General features: G+C 35.6%; 1 protein-coding gene across 23 annotated transcripts in view; it reads right to left on the bottom strand.

Annotated features, from left to right (window-relative positions):
* The window catches only part of Adgrl3 (adhesion G protein-coupled receptor L3), a 762,557-nt gene that overhangs the window by 56,020 nt on the left and 689,945 nt on the right, over positions 1-16,592 (bottom strand). For 16 of the 23 annotated variants that reach the window (XM_029477382.1, XM_029477372.1, XM_029477362.1 and 13 more), the window contains 3 exons: positions 10,987-11,013; positions 8,185-8,353; positions 2,598-2,723 (listed from right to left, as the gene is read on the bottom strand). In XM_029477382.1, the coding sequence (XP_029333242.1) occupies positions 2,598-2,723; positions 8,185-8,353; positions 10,987-11,013 (322 nt within the window). The remainder of the gene's footprint in view (positions 1-2,597; positions 2,724-8,184; positions 8,354-10,986; positions 11,014-16,592) is intronic. The other 7 variants (XM_029477368.1, XM_021162045.2, XM_029477374.1 and 4 more) reach the window with 1 other exon arrangement.

Here is a 16,592-nt window from a genome sequence, read left to right as displayed (position 1 = left end):
ACTAAAAACTGCAAAGGTGAAGAAAATGCAGCTTGAAATATATGTATTCTACCCTAAAATAGTAACATTAATAAATGACAGGAGCCACCAACTTATTGAGAACCTCCAACTGTTCTAAGTTTTGCAGACATTAGTTTAATCATGACAACCTAAGAAATTATTAATTTTGTCCCCATTTTACACATGGAGAAACTGAGTCGATCATATTCAAACCTTGTTCTGACTAAAAGAAAGGGTGAGTCCCAGCAATCCTAGCTCTTAGAAAGATGAGGAAATAGGGTATCAGCTTATGGAAAACATAATAAAACCTATCTATCAAATAAGAGGAAAGAAGCAACGAGAATAATTTTTTACTACAGCTGGCAAATGGTAAGAGTTATGTTCAAACTATAGTGTTCTCTTTCATGAAGTCTAACAGTTTCTTGAACTGCATTGCCTAAACTCGATCTTCAAAGGTATTAGTAAATATCTCATGAGTCTGTTGTAACCCAACTGAGATTCTCAAACACTGTATTTTCACTAATGATATTTGTCAATCAATCAAATGGCTATACAGTTAGGTACCTATACATATAGGTAAGGAGATACTAATGTGGAAGGCAGGCAAGGTCCCATCAAGCAGAGAATGTGCAGACTCAGTCATTTCTATTTAAAAGCTAGTGAAACTGTTCTTACAAAAAGAAAGTGTAGCAGAAGTTATCAGAGAGAGATAATCACTATTAACAAGATGGGGACTTTGATTAAAGCATCATCCTGATTTACCCTTATTCTTATGTTCAAATTCAAGTGTCTGATACACAGACTGAAAAGTCCAAACCCGCAGGTCTCTGCCGACCTAAGTGAATATATCCTCCAACCCTAATGTGAAACTCTGAAACCACAGAAAGTTATGAATGTGACATTAAACTTGAAGTGCTAGTGATGACTCTGTGTGCTTGGACTAAGTCTTATGATTTGGGGTTATTAAGATATTTAAGATAGTCTGATACATTTTGAAAGTTATAGGATACTTGTTAAAATTAAGTAGGCATTACATTAGATTGATAATAGGATTATAGTCTTATTGGCAAAACATAATAAAAGTCCATTACATTTAAAGATAGTGTTTATGGGCAAATTAGATTTGTGAGTTCCCATGCTAACTAGGCCTGTGGGTCTATAATCAGTTGATGTGGTTAACATAGCCAGATATGTTCCAGATATGTAAAAATGAATTTTTACAAGTATAAAGAATTGATTTTGTTAAGATATAAAAGTAATTGTTTGTGTTAACTTAATTTATAAAGATTTGTTATATACATACATATATCCAATGATACATGGCATTTTGGGGTCAGCAGCTTGGAGGGGACTGATCACTGCTCATTCTGGCATGTGTAAGGGCCTTAGTGTGAAAGCAGTACAAAAAAAGGTAAAAAATTGAAATCTTCATTTAAACTGTACTTACCTCCTTACTTTAAGCCTTCCTCAGAACAATCTAGACATAATCATATTTTCAACTAAACTGTGGAAGATTAGTCTGCCAGTCTTGACACAAATTCACTAAAACCCACAGAATACTACAGTGTAATCTGAGGAGACAGCAAACACTTCACCTAAAACCTCAGAAAGTGTTCTTGGTCAGGGACAATTTAGCAGTATCTCCTACTGGCCTGAGGAAACTGGCACCGATCACTGGTGCCGATGGCGGTTCCGTGGTGTTCTTCACTGCACTTCAAGTTTTAAATGAATAACATTGTGGGAACTACAGTTTTTACTAAACATGCCATATTTTCCTACTCTACTATTTAATATTTTTACTTCATGGATATGAGTGTTTGGGCTTCATATATGCCTGCACACCACATGTGTACCGTGATTACAAGGGTAAGAAAAGAGTTTTAGATCTCTTGGGACTGTGAACCACCTGTGGATGTTGGGAATCAGACCTGAGTCCTCTGTAACGGTAGTCAGTGCTTTTATCTGTGGAGCCATCTTTCTACTCCCATATATTATTTATATATTTGTTCAGTACGTAACGGAGAATTATTATATCTATTCAACATTCAAGAAATTTGAGGATCGATTTTCAAATTTGAGGATCAAATTTCAGTTCAATAGGCCATTCTTATGTCATCAGTAGTTGTTTTAGACTGTACATTTCATAAACAAAACTTTCATTTAAATCTATCCTTTGAGAATTCCGTGCAAGTGTACAGTACATTTTGACTAGATCTACTCTCTACTCACTTCCTGCTCCAACTTCTCCTTGATTTTCCACAATGTGACCCTCTGACTTCACTGAGTCTAATTAGCGCTGCCCATCCATTAAATCGGTGTTGGGCCATATACTGGAGGATGTGTAACATACAAAAAAGGCGCTATTCTTGAAGCAAACTGAATTTCTCTTTCTCACCATGCATCACCTCAGGACAGCCCTAAAGTCAGAGAGGAGCTTTATAAGCCCACCCACATTCTGTATTTCCTGCCAATCACACTAAAGCCAAACCCTTGACGTGGCAAACACTTGCGATAAGGGTGATCACAAAGAGCAGCAACTCAAAACTGATCACAAGAAAGAGTTATTTCAGGTCAGGGAGCCAGTTGTCTTTATTTACCTGCGAGCCTGTGGAGTACCGTCCTGGAGTTCGAGAACCAGATGTTTTCCCTGAGCCAATCGAACTCTCCGTGCTTTTCCCACTACAGCAATGCGTGCGAAGGCATTTCCCATACTCTTTCCGTACCTAGCCAATGAAATGTTAAGTTCTGTTAGAGCTTTGTCCATTTCAGATAGGAAGTAAGGAATAACTTGTAACGTTTGTTTGCAGGAACATAATTACTTCCTAGCACCACATAAACAAAAAGGTTAATCATCTATATTTTCCAGTGCAAAATTGTTAGATTCAAGGTGCCAAATTTAAATTTCACACTCCTGGAAACTTTGTAAATACACATACTTCCAAGGCATCAGTAATACCTAGGCCTTTTACTTCATAATTCAAAGAGACCAGATACTTTAAAGTTCAAGACAGTTTTTAGCTTTACTAATTGTATATATAGTGAATTATTGGTTCAACAGTATTGTCAGTACTGTTCTTTAGATAGAAATCTATGAGAAAGTTTTAAAGAGTAAGGTAGAGAAAAGAGGAGTCCAGAGAGAAGAGAAAGGGACACGATTTAATATTTAAAGACAGGACAAACAAAACAAAACAAAACAAAACCTGAGCTGGACTAAGCATTTTTTATCAATATTTGTGTTTTTCTTTTAAAGTTAGAATTAGAATATTTAGAGGAAAAATTCAAAATACTTTAATATGTTTGCAAAAAATGTATTAATAATTACACAGAAATACAGCTACTCCTAGAACTCACTTTATAGACCAGGCTGACCTCAAATTCAGAGATCTGCCTGCCTTTGCCTCCCAAGTGGTGGGATTTAAGGTGTGTGCCGCCCCCTCCCAGATGAATAAATTCTTAATCCATAATATAAACGTAAGGAGAAAGTAAAGATAAATAGCCATAATTTGTGTTTACAAGGTTGATAAAATATCAAGAAGTTTGGGGTAAACCTGTGACTTGTTTAAAATTTTTATTACTGCAGGTTTAACTGATCAAAGTATATGAAAAGAAGTCATATCCCCAGATATATATATATATATAAAACAATACAGCAAAAGATACTTTATGATATTTAGTGTACATGCATAAGTGTCCACAGTGATGTGATACTGCATTCATTACTGTTTCACAACAAATTCTGGTTTCTTGGAAAGGCCCATTTTGTTTGAATGTTCATATGTGATAAGAATGGTACAAATTTTATCTTCAGTGTCAATGTGATTGGATTTAAAATCAGGTGAACACACCCAAACACTTCCTTGGCAATCTATTCCTGAAAGACTTAAATGAGGAGGGATGAGCCATGATGAAGATAAACAATAAGTACCATACCACAGGCTGAGGACCAGACTGTTTATAATAAAATATCGACCCCACCAGCATGCATTGCTCTCTGCTTCCTGACTGAGGACTTGGTATAGTGTGGCCAGGTGTCTTATACTCCCACCCGCCCACTCGCATCATGCCTTTACTTCCAGAAGTGCTACTCATAGCAAACTGTGAGCCCAAATATGTGCTTCTACCTTATGGTTCTTTGACATTTATTTTGTCACAATAAGGAGAAAAAAAAATAGTACAAACAGGAGTATACTCGAAGAAAAGGACATAGCTTAGATGTCAGAACACTTGCTTAATGTGCGGCCAGCATTCTCACCTACTCATAATGAACAATGACAGAGACAGGGTGAAATCAAACACAGAACAAGAGGCCCTGCTGGGCATGGGTGGTGGGTCCCAAGCAAGGCTTATCAAGATAGTTATGAGAAAGCTCTAAAAAGATAGCTTAGAATTATTCTGTTGAAAATATAAGGTTGAGAAAGGTAAGAGAAGGCAGCAGTCTGTTCTGTGTGTGATAAATGAAGAAACATCTTAATAGAATGGTTATTAAATAATCAATATCTGCTGGGCATTGCTTATCCTCATAATAATGTGGCAATTTGATTAAGACTTAAGAAGCCTTAAAAGTAATTCTTAAACAAAGATAAGTGTTATAGAATAGTTTGGCTATCTGTCCTAAAGTTCGGAAGCATCTTTAAAAGCTGATGTCCTCTAATCTCACTTTCTTGGTCCAGTGCACCCAGCCAATGATTGTTTTCCATTAATCTATACTAATTATTTTTATTGGAACAAATATTGTAATAGAAAGAAAATGGGAGAAAAGAGAAATTTGGAGAAGTATTCCTTCTCTAGTTACCAAAAAAGCACGGCAAGATAAAGCCATAGAAGTGCATGGTAAACTATTTTCATTTTATGACAAAGACTGAATATTCTGCACTGGTTTTTGTAAACAACCAGCAAACCTAGAGGAACCATGCTGGCAAAGCCCATGCCAGCTGGACTGCCACAGGAGTCAGTGTGCCAACGCCTTCTTGCTCTGATATAATTTAAAATGGTCAGCATACTTCTTAACGAAAAAAATCAACATGGGCCATGTCCATGAAACATCTAATCTATTTCACGTCATATGTCATCTGAGGATGCTAGTTTATCTCAGTGTGATGCAATCTGGAGTATAAATGCAGGAAAGAGAATAGATTTTACAAATGAAATACTTTTTCCAAACTCTCAAATAATAATAAATAATCCTAGAAACACTGAGGGTATAAAATCTATATTAGAAAGTGAATTTTAACTCAAGTAGTTTAATTCCTATTTGAGAGTTCAATCAATCAAAAAGTTAACTTTTTAAATATAAAAATCCCCAAACTGGGTATTATGTATTTATTTTTAACCAAAATACATAAGCAATTGCAAGATCAAAGTTGTATTGATAAAAGTTTACTCTGAAAATTTTTAAAGAATTTTAAACATATTTCCACAAAAACAAAGCCTTCCTTTGGCTTTTTGTAAGAAAATTTCTCCACTTGCTGATCCTGAGACATACTCTTGACACTAAATAAAAATGCCACCATTTCTTTAAATGGAAAGAAAAATTATAATTTATTATATACATGAAGATACATTGTTTCCAATCATAGATTAGTAAATATAAAAAATACATTAAGTACCCTATACTCAATACTTTAGTGTGAATTTGTCCCCTGGAAAGTTCATTTGTTGAAAACTTAATCCCCAAATTAACATGGTAATGTTATTGGAGGTTGGGTCTCTGAAAAGTAATTGAGATTAAATGAGGTCCTGGGGTGACAATAGTTGCTCTCTGGGAAGAGAAAGACAAGGCTGCTAGCTGCTTTTACCAGCTTGTCATAGGACGCTTTCTACCATTTACAAAGGAAGAAAAAGACCACACAAGTACAACACCTTAATTCCAGAAGGAAGTAATAAAGAAAACTCAATCCTTTATAATTATATAGTCTGGATATTCTGTTACAGTAACAGAACACAGACTAAGTCAATACTTCTAAGATTTTGAGACAAGACTCATTACTATGTATATACCTTAAATTTTAAGCATACACACTTAAGATATAATAATCATAATCAGTTTATTGGAATATAAAAGGGAGCTAAGTGAATTTGCTCCAGGAGCCCTAATTTCCTGAGTTCTGTCTAAAGGAAAGCACACTAGTTTGATACATATTATCTAAAATCTGATTTGGTAGATATGATAATTATAATTAGAACCCTATACTTGGCTATGGGTTCTCAGATACATTAGTTAAAAACATTTTTTATTTATTTCAGTCATGTCTTTATGTAAAGTTAGAAAATAAAGGTAATAATTGAGTATGCTATAAAGATTTGCTAATAAAATACAATCAAATGAGTTTATTTATAAAGTATAAAAGCTAGCTTTACTGTTCAGTAGGTAGTTTCTATATTAACATTAATATTTAAAATATCTATGTCTTCAAATTCTTCTAATGTATGAAGTAAAGATGACAGATAAGTATGAATTCCAATTTGCTATCCATCAAGATCCTGTTACTATTTACCATGGTCCCTGATTCCTAAGGACATTTATACCTTTCCCCTTAGCCTCCTGATTTGATGACCATCTTTCTGTTTCTCTTAGAATCCATTATGGCTTTCTTCTTTCCAAATTTACTTATCTTTCAGAGAATTTAGCCTCCCCAACTTCCCTCATATTCATTAAAATGCTAATGACCATGCTTTCAGGCTTTCTCCTGCCTTTAATTTAATGTGTGGTCTTGATTCTCTTTCTATTCCTCTGACACCTCTTTCTATCTTTTTCCTTACCATTCGCCTGTCTCTTCCTCTTTAAACCCATCAAGTGCAGCTAATTACTATCTGGTGGCCATACCCAGTTGCTCTACTTCTGGGTATATGTGCTACAAGCTAAACTGTCTTTCCCAGTGTCCCTAGAAGTTTAATTGGTACCATCTGTGGCGTCGTGTCTTATGGAAAGAGAGTAGAAGTGATACAAGCCACCTCCAGATGGTTTCTACAAGATTCTATTTCCTTCCCAGATTATCTGCTGGGTATCATCACCCATGAAAACAAAATTATGTGTCAAGGACTTGCTAAGCCTTTTTTAGCTGAGTGCCTTTGTGGGGTATTTCATCAAATGGGTTAGTGGGTGAAAAATAACATACAGTGAGTTGAACTACTGAAATTCTGAGAATATTCTCATTTGATAGACTTTACTCATCTAATTCTAGCCTGTCTTAGAGGTGAATTTGACTCCATCAGCATAAAACTCATCCTTTCTAATAGGTGAGTCATTATTCCTCTATCCCATATTTGTGACCATAGGAAAACATTGTAGACATTTACTATCAGCTAAAATTGAAACTCAATAAAAATTGTTTTATTCTTGTCCTTCTTAAGAAGTGGACATGAATCTTAATGTCTGTTTTAGATGGCGCTTTGATTTTTAGTCTAGATTAAAGTATTCTTAGACAAAATTAGTCCTCATTTCTGCTGTTTTCCAAAACAAAATATTTAATTAGTATATGAAGCAAAATATTTAATTAGCATATGAAACAAAATATGTAATTACTAAAAGTAGCTTTATTACTAATTCCATGGTTAATTCTGAAAGATGGATATCAGGAAATTATCAGTTTCATAACCAGATTTTCAAACATGCAGGTGGAGATATTTAATTTTACTTGCTTTGAACTTGAAGACTCTTATGGAAAGATGTGTCCTTTTAACCTTTGGGGACTTTGATGCTAGACCCTGGTGGTTAATTCTAGAGTTCAATTATGGAAACCAGAATAGGGATACAAGTGACTTTTTTAATGAATTATTTTATTTGCTTATCAATACATGAAATCAGGAAATTAGCCTATTCCAAGATTTACTTTGAGAAATTACTTTCTAAAATACAACTTTCATTTTTCTCCCTGTAGGTATACACAAAAACCTACAAGAAGATATGTTTTGAGCACTGTGCAGATAATAAAATGTGTTTTCAGTAATTTCAATACTGCTTTTTCAACTCATATATTTTTATTTTTCTCTCATATATTTTTACTTTGTATATATGGTATCATTCCTAGTAAAGGTAAATTATAGAAATATGTTTGTTTTTGAGGAAGTAGAGTATATATTTCATTTGTTTAAAAAAATATCATGCCAATGCTACATGCAAATTCAGTAGGTGTCTTTTACTATCATGAGATTCATGACATCTGATCTTGAAAAACGATAGCTTACCTTCTTCTGTAGAACACAGTGGAAAATGAATATAAACATTCCCTGTAGAGAATTGAAAATGGTGAAGAGATACGCCATGATGACTGTGCTTTCATTAATATACATGAGTCCAAAGGCCCAGGTCAATCCTAAGAGGCAGAGCAGAGCTATTGCACCTATAACCCATGACCTGTGGAGAGAAGAGAAAAGCAGGGTTAGCAAACAATGAGTCCTGGGTGAACAAAACCGTGTCCTATCAATGCTACTGACACTGAAGAACTATGTCAGAGGAAGCTATGGTAGGTTTTACTGACAAAAATGTGAGACAAGTAGTCTAAGAGCTTAAAGATTGTGATGGGGACTACAAGTTCAAACTTGAGGAGAGATACGTGGATGAAAATGTTATGAACACAGAAATTCATTTAAGCAAAAGCAGATTCGTGCCATAAATTATTCATGTGTTTGCAATACATATGCAAATGGTATGGATATGTAATTACAGTGAATGGGAAAGGAGAAAAGTCTTTAAAGATCCATTAGTCTTCACCAGACTACTTGGTACATCTGTTTGAATGCAACCAATCTTTCAGTGCTTCATCTAATATATTTGTATACCGCTTTTGCCAAAGTTCCTTTCTTTTCTAGTAAAATTAATATATTTTTTTTGGCAGGGAAAAAACAACTCTGACTAGAAACAACCAGTATTGGAAACATTTTGTTTTGTGAAAAGGTTTCTCTGTGTAGCCCTGACTATCCTGCAACTTGCTCTGTAGACCAGGCTGCACTTGAAATCTGAGATCTGCCCACTCTGCACTGTGAGGGCTGAGATTACATGTTTGAGCTAAACTCACCCAGCTGAAGCACTTACTTAAAGGTGTTTATTGACACGTGGATACAGTAAGTTAGAAGAGAAAGCTCCATTCTAGTGGACACAACCTTTTAGCCTTCGGGTACTCTCTTCTAGATCATGCTGGCCTAAGTTTTCAAAATCGGGCCTTTAGGATCTTAATAGGCTTAGGATATCTTCCTCTCTTAGAAGTGTGTGCAAACTCAGGGAAGAGGATGAAGCTGAGAATGGGGATGGAGTGCTATGCATGGAGTCATACACCAGGAAAGGTGAGCAGCCACCTTTACTCCATTTGCCTCATTTCCTCCAAGATGCCATGTTATAATGGTAATAAATTGGTGACAGGAGCTCATACATTTGTAGTCATGCTACACATTTGCTGGAAACATAAGATGAACTATTCTGATAGATGGGCCCCTAATAACTGCAAATGGAATCCTTCTCAAGTTGCAAGTAGAATGGAGAACAGGATGGAGAGCATCCAAGATCTCTCCAAGACACATTCATAGTCCCGCCCCTTACTTTCCCAGAATCCCTTCCTTGAACACAGCAAGTTTACATTTCTTCTCAGTACTCTATTATCTTTCATCTTTGTTGTCCAAGGAGGAAATATTTGGGGGGATTGATTCTCAGCAAAACAAAGAGGGAAAAATACATAAGTCACCATAATCTGAATTTAATTATTTTTTTAAAAGGTTTTAAGGCATGGTCCCAGAGGCATATTAAAATGGTTTATAAATATAGCTATTTTTCTTTCACACAATTCAGGCATTGTATTTCAAATTCAGATGCCCACTAAATGAATCAGGTTTGCTGTATAAACCGTCAACATTGTTGAATGAGGGAGGTTTGCTCTTGCATTTGGCACATTTGCTTATATGAATTAGAAAACACCTTAAATGTTAATACTTATTTCACAATTGAATTCCAAAATGTGGAAACATACAAACGATAGCTCTCAGGTTCTTACAGATATCAGAAAAAGGAAAAATAGATGGAAAGGATCATCATTAAATACGGAGAAAGTATCTACTTAGATTTAGAGACCAAACGATGTCACAAAATACTAAAGTCAGCCATTATCCAGTAGAAAGCAAACAATGGATCGAAGGGTTAAATGATCTAGAACTGCAGTGAGCTCTGATTTCCAAAGATTAAAATAAGCAAAAGCATGAAGCAGTGAGAGTGAGGGGGTCAGGAAATGGAAACAAAGGACTCTTCACCAGAAGAACAAACTGAAAGTCTCCAGCGACGTGGCCCACAGGTGGCCAGTCTCAGTTGATCCTTGCAGGACAAATCGGTTTGAATGTTTTAAGCAAATACCCAATCGTGACCATTATCTTGTTACTATCTACTTGTTAGACTGGTACAGACTTGTCACTTTGCTTCAAAAAATTTCAATGTATGCATAAGCAATGAGAATATTTGTTATGATACAGGTGTCAGATTTCAAAGGGAAAAGTTTACACGTGTAATATTGAATCTTTAATAGTTCCTTTCCCCCTTTTATATATATAGTTAATATAGGTAGTCATTAATACTAATTGTAACTGGGTGGTTTCATATCCATATCATTGTTAAAAAGGTACACTACTAAGTCACAAAATACTTTAATATGAATGATAGTGGAATGAGCAACTGAAATTTGGATATATGCAGCATGAAAGAACACCACTATCGGAGGAGATGTCCGTGAAAGACAAGTCTGTACCACAGAGAAGTGCTGGTACTGAGGCACTACGATCACGTAATAGATATCCCATCAACAGAGGTGAGGTGGGATTCTTTTTTCTTTCCTGGCAATACACTTGCGGTATTCTGCATGTACGCTGTATGCCAGTGTCTCCTGCACAGTTTGCTCTTCTGCCTCAATGTGAATGACAGAAGCTCTAGTGGTTTCTCAGTACTGATCTGACAGCTGGTTCATGGGACCACACTGATAAATGCAATTTATCAGCCATTCAGGTCATTCTTACTTGATGAAGGGTCTGTTATCCTCATAGCTAAAGAATGCATAGACATAAAGACAAGAACACCAACATTAGCATTTTATGATAAAGAATTTCCTGTGAAAAAAAAAGTATTCTCCTGTTTCCTGACCAAAGCCCTTTACTTCCCGCCTCCCTAAAAGGTATCATAACCTTCCCTTTATATCCAGAAGCTAAATCCTAAAATGACCATGAGAACTTAAATACCAGGGAATAAAATCAATTTTATAATACTGCAATATCCCATCTGAGACTCAGCCATTCCAATTTTTTTCATCATGTGCTCATATTACTTGTGACTTGACGGAGACATTTATTTCTTAGAGATCACATTTCTCTAGAGAATGAGAAATTTTATGAGCAATCTGAAAAATAAGACTTGGGGGCATGCTTAAAATGACAGATGTTATGTCACGTAAAGGTATCTCTTCTTCTGTAATATTAGTGAGTAAGATGACTTAATTATGGACAATATGCCTCTAAGTAATTTTAACACAGAGATGATGATTAGCCCGAGTTCAATCTGATCACTACAGCTCCCTTTTCCCCGTTCTCCTTGCCAAAAGCAATATATTTTCCTGCATTATGAATACACAAATGATGTTCTCAGAAAGGCCCATCTGTGATGAGTTTTGAATAAAGAGAACCACTCATAAAAACCCACTCTCCAGAATGATGAGATGGTAAATACTGGAATGAGAGCCTCGTATGTGAAGCCCGCCTGCCTCAGGTTTACATACATCCCAGCACCATCATTTATTGGATATTTGATGTCAGGCAGAAGCCTATTAACTTGTGGTGTGTCATTTTATGCATCTATAAAGTGGTCATAATTAGACTCTAAGTATACTCCGCATTATTCTTGTAAAAAATACAATTATTTTTGGCCTGAGCAATAAAGTATTTTTGTCATTGCTAGACTGTCTAAAGCTAAACACAAACAAAATAAAACTTTCTTACCCAAAAGAGAAAACACTCAATACATAAATATTGAGTAGTTAAATGCCTGAGAAGATGTTTAGGAAGTAATATGATGCAAAGAAAGAGATGCAGCTGAAATAAATCAGTAGATGGAGCAGGGAGTGAATGGATTTGTGTACTCCATGTAGTGAGTGCTAATCAAAACTGGGTATTTAAATACGTCAAAGCATAATTAGGATTAAAATTCCATTTCTATATCACATCAGTCATAATGCAAATGATCCAAAAACCTCACATAGGTGGTAATATGATACTAGGTGATACAGTTCCAGAATATTCCATCATCACAGAAAAGTTCTATTGGATAATGCTGAAGTAGGACATGTTTAAGAACATTTTAGGCCAATCAATATAATCACAAAAGATGTTTAAATTATGCCATGAAAATGTGAAGATAAAAGAATGTCTAACAGTAGTTTATGTTTGCTATAATATACCCAGATAGAAAATCATGTACCTTTATATAAGCTATAAAACACAATGGTAATATTTATTATTATATCAATTCCATTTGCATCAATATACTTCATCTATGATGCCAAGTTCAGGATTAGAAATACATTCTACACTAATTAACCCAGAATAATGTCAAGCAGATACATGCAACTCCTAGCATATAAAGCAAAAGCACTTTACAAAACTGAATCAAGCTGGGCAGTGGTGGCACACACCTTTAATCACAGCACTTGGGAGACAGAGGCAGGTGGATTTCTGAGTTCGAGGCCAGCCTGGTCTACAGAGTGAGTTCCAGGACGGCTAGGGCTACACAGAAAAACCCTGTTTCGAAAAACAACAGCAATAACAACAAACAAACAAACAAACAAAAACCTAAATCAAGGTTTACAAATATTTCAAAAATTGAAATAGCCTGGTTGCAGTATGCCGATTATCATGTCACAATTTACCTTAAATATGAAATGTCACAAGAGAAATCAATGTCAGATTTCTAAGGCAATGAGATACCATTATCAGCTGCTCCACCAAGCAGAGTCTGCTAAAACCAGCTTCACTCAATCACTGCAGACCTGTGCTGAGCAGTGTTCACTGGGATGCGAATGGAAGTGGGTGTGACATTTCTAGGTCTTGCTAATTAAGGGATTGGACTGGGCCTTTGCTCTACCGTTTGTTCTCCCCTTTGACTTGGTGAAAGAGACAATAGGGCCTCAGACGCCAATTTGGACACTGGTTGGTACTGATGGTGGGTAGCTGATGGGTGAGGCCTACGCCACCTGCCCCTAGATTCTCCTTGACAAGAGTTTACACCACTGGATTTTGCTATACTTTTACAGTGGCTTACCAACAATGTAATTTTTGAAACTTTTGTAATTCTAAACTTATATTTAACATAGAAATTCATAGTGAAACACAAAACAAAATATTTGTGAGTTTTGTATTTTACTAAAGCAGGACATAATTAGCATACAATGATGTTAAATCTATAGATGACTGTACATTGCCTATGTTAGTAAGTTCCTGCATTTTTGCCAGATATTACATTAAAATAGAGAATTTAAGATTATTATCTCTCTAAGTCCAAAAGAAACAAGTATTAATGTTGCCATCACTAACCACAGCAAAGCTCTATCGACTTTCCATTTCCTTATTTTCATTTTTAAATCATATTTACCAAATATATCTATAACACTGAATAATTTTCATTGTGGCCTTCTGCCATTGATGAAAACTAGTCCTATGGTAGGCTCTGATTTCACTGCCATTATTTTGACGGATTATGGCACTACAGATACCCAGCTATACAATGTTCTTGGTGGAGATTAACATATCCTCATGGGCTATCTCTTAAGTTATGTAAATGTATTGATATAAATATGAACTAAAAAAGGAAAATATACTATACTATACTATATATAACTTTAAAGACAAATGGAAGATAATCCCTATTTTTAAAAGTTTTTCTTTAGGAAAGCTTTTTATTTTATTCTTACTGATGCTTAAAATTTTATTTAAATAGTATCATAAAATTTACACAAAAGTTAGCACTATTGTCTAAAGGAAAATGTTTACTTATCTCTGTCACTTGAAAATTTTGCATATCATTGAACAAATCACAAACCACATAAAAAGCTGTAAAAGTGTAACTTTATGAACACTTAACTGAATGTAAATTTTCAAGAGTTTTTAAAATCAAAACACCAACTTATATTTTTTCTTTTTTAATTTGATATTTTCTTTATTTACATTTCAAATGTTATCCCCTTTCCTAGTTTTCCCTCTGAAAACTCTGTATCCTCTCCCCCCTCCCCCAGCTCACCAACCTACCCACTCCTGCTTCCTTGGCATTCCCTATACTGGAGCATAGAACCTTCACAGGACCAAGGGCCTCTCCTCCCATGGATGACCAATTAGGACATTCTCTGCTACATATGCAGCTAGAGTCATGAGTCCCACCATGTGTTTTCTTTGGTTGGTGCTTTAGTCCAGGGAGTTCTGGAGGTACTGGTTAGTTCATAATGTTGTTCCTCCTATGGGGCTGCAAACCCCTTCAACTCCTGGGGTCTTTTCTCTAGCTCCTTCATTTTGGGGACCCTGTGCTCAGTCCAATGGATGGCTGTTAGCATCCAAATCTGTATTTGTCAGGCACTGGCAGAGCCTCTCAGGAGAGAGCTATATCAGGCTCCTGTCAGCAAGCTCTTGTTGGCATCTGCAATAGTCTCTGGGTTTGGTGGTTGTATATGGGATGGATCCACAGATGGGCCAGTCTCTGGATAGCCATTGCTTCAGTCTCTGCTTCACACTTTGTCTCTGAAACTTCTTCCATGGGTATTTTGTTCCCGCTTCTCAGAAGGATCAAAGTATTCACAATTTGGTCTTCCTTCTTCATGCGTTTCATGTGTTTTGTGAATTGTAGCTTGGGGATTCTGAGCTTCTGGGCTAATATCCACTTATCAGTGAGTGCATATCATATGTGTTCTTTTGTGATTGGGTTACCTCACTAGGGATGATATCCTCCAGATCCATCCATTTATCTAAGAATTTCACAAATTCATTGTTTTTAATAGCTGTATAGTACTCCATTGTGTAAATGTACCACATTTTCTGTATCCATTCCTCTGTTGAGGGACATCTGGGTTCTTTCCAGCTTCTGGCTATTATAAATAAGGCTGCTATGAACATAGTGGAGCATGTGTCCTTATTACATGTTGGAACATCTTCTGGGTATATGTCCAGGAGTGGTATTGTTGCCTCCTCTGGTAGTACTATGTCCAATTTTCTGAGGAACCACCAAACTGATTTCCAGAGTGGAAATCACAGCCTGCAATCCCACCAAAAATGGAGGAGTGTTCCTCTTTCTGCACATCCTCGCCAGCATCTGCTGTCACCTGAGTTTTTGATCTTAGCCATTCTGACTGGTTTGAGGTGGAATCTCAGGGCTGTTTTGATTTTCATTTCCCTGATGACTAAGTATGTTGAACATTTTTTTAGGTGCTTCTCAGCCATTTGGTATTCCTCAGTTGAGAATCATTTGTTTAGCTCTCTACCATATTTTTTAATAGGGTTATTGGGTTCTCTGGAGCCTAACTTATAAACAAACAAAATGATGTAATAAGTCAAAAAATCAATATAGAAAGATGATGAATAAATACAGACATGAGCAAATCCAGTTAATTCCAAGATACCCGTTTTCTTTGTTCAAGAATTATTGCTGTGCTGAAAATTATTCTGGGCATGCACTTTTGAGAGAAATTTTACTTGGAAATTAAAGATATAGCTGAAATAAATTATCTAAAGAGTTAAAAATATCCCCTGCTATTATAGATTCCTTTTGGAGAGTTATACCTTTGGAAAGGGCTAAATATTTTTTTTTATACTGGGTAAAGGGAAGTGGGAGGAAAGATGGAGTAATGAGAAATATGTTCGCGAAGTTAATCCTCAAGTCCAAAGATCTGCTCATTGATAACTTACAATAAGTAATGGAAAAAGAAGGATGCAGGCCAACTGCTAATCCCATTGGCTTGGAGGCCAGTACACTTTGGAATGTACCAATCCTCTGGTTAGCATTTGTGTTTGTTGCGTGAAATGTATGTTTTATGGAGCAAGAGAACTGTTGCCATCCTGACTAGTCTCCTGACATTTCCAGCTTTAGAATACAGTGGATTTGCTTTCCTGGATAAAAGACCATCTTCAGCAAAGAAACACAAAATTCTCTTTACTTAAATTTAAACCTGTTGCATTTTTATACTTATACCACAATAGCATGGAACGTGCTTGATCAACTGATTACATATCACAGAAGCCCCAGATTATCTGTATTTCTTTTTCAAATGTGTTTTATGTTAGTGGGACAGCACCAGCCGAATTTATACAACTAGAGTCTATTATCATTTTGTATACCACTACCAGAAGGTTAAAAGGAAAAGCTATTTACAGTTTAATCCAGAAATCTGAGTAAAATAAAGATAATGATTCTCTTATATCCATATATTTAAATCACTAAGCATTAGACACATTAAAAATTCTTATAAAATATTAAGTATGTATACTATAAACACAGAAACTATTATTAACAAAAGTGATTTTGTTTTAACTACAGATTTTATTGGTCCTGAATTATTACTGTCCAAAAAAAAGCTGCATTCCCATGGAATTTACCA

This window comes from Mus caroli, chromosome 5 (assembly GCF_900094665.2).
Source record: "Mus caroli chromosome 5, CAROLI_EIJ_v1.1, whole genome shotgun sequence".
Lineage (NCBI taxonomy): Eukaryota > Metazoa > Chordata > Mammalia > Rodentia > Muridae > Mus > Mus caroli.
Note: the sequence above shows the minus strand (reverse complement) of the source record. Positions and strands in the feature narration are given on the sequence as shown.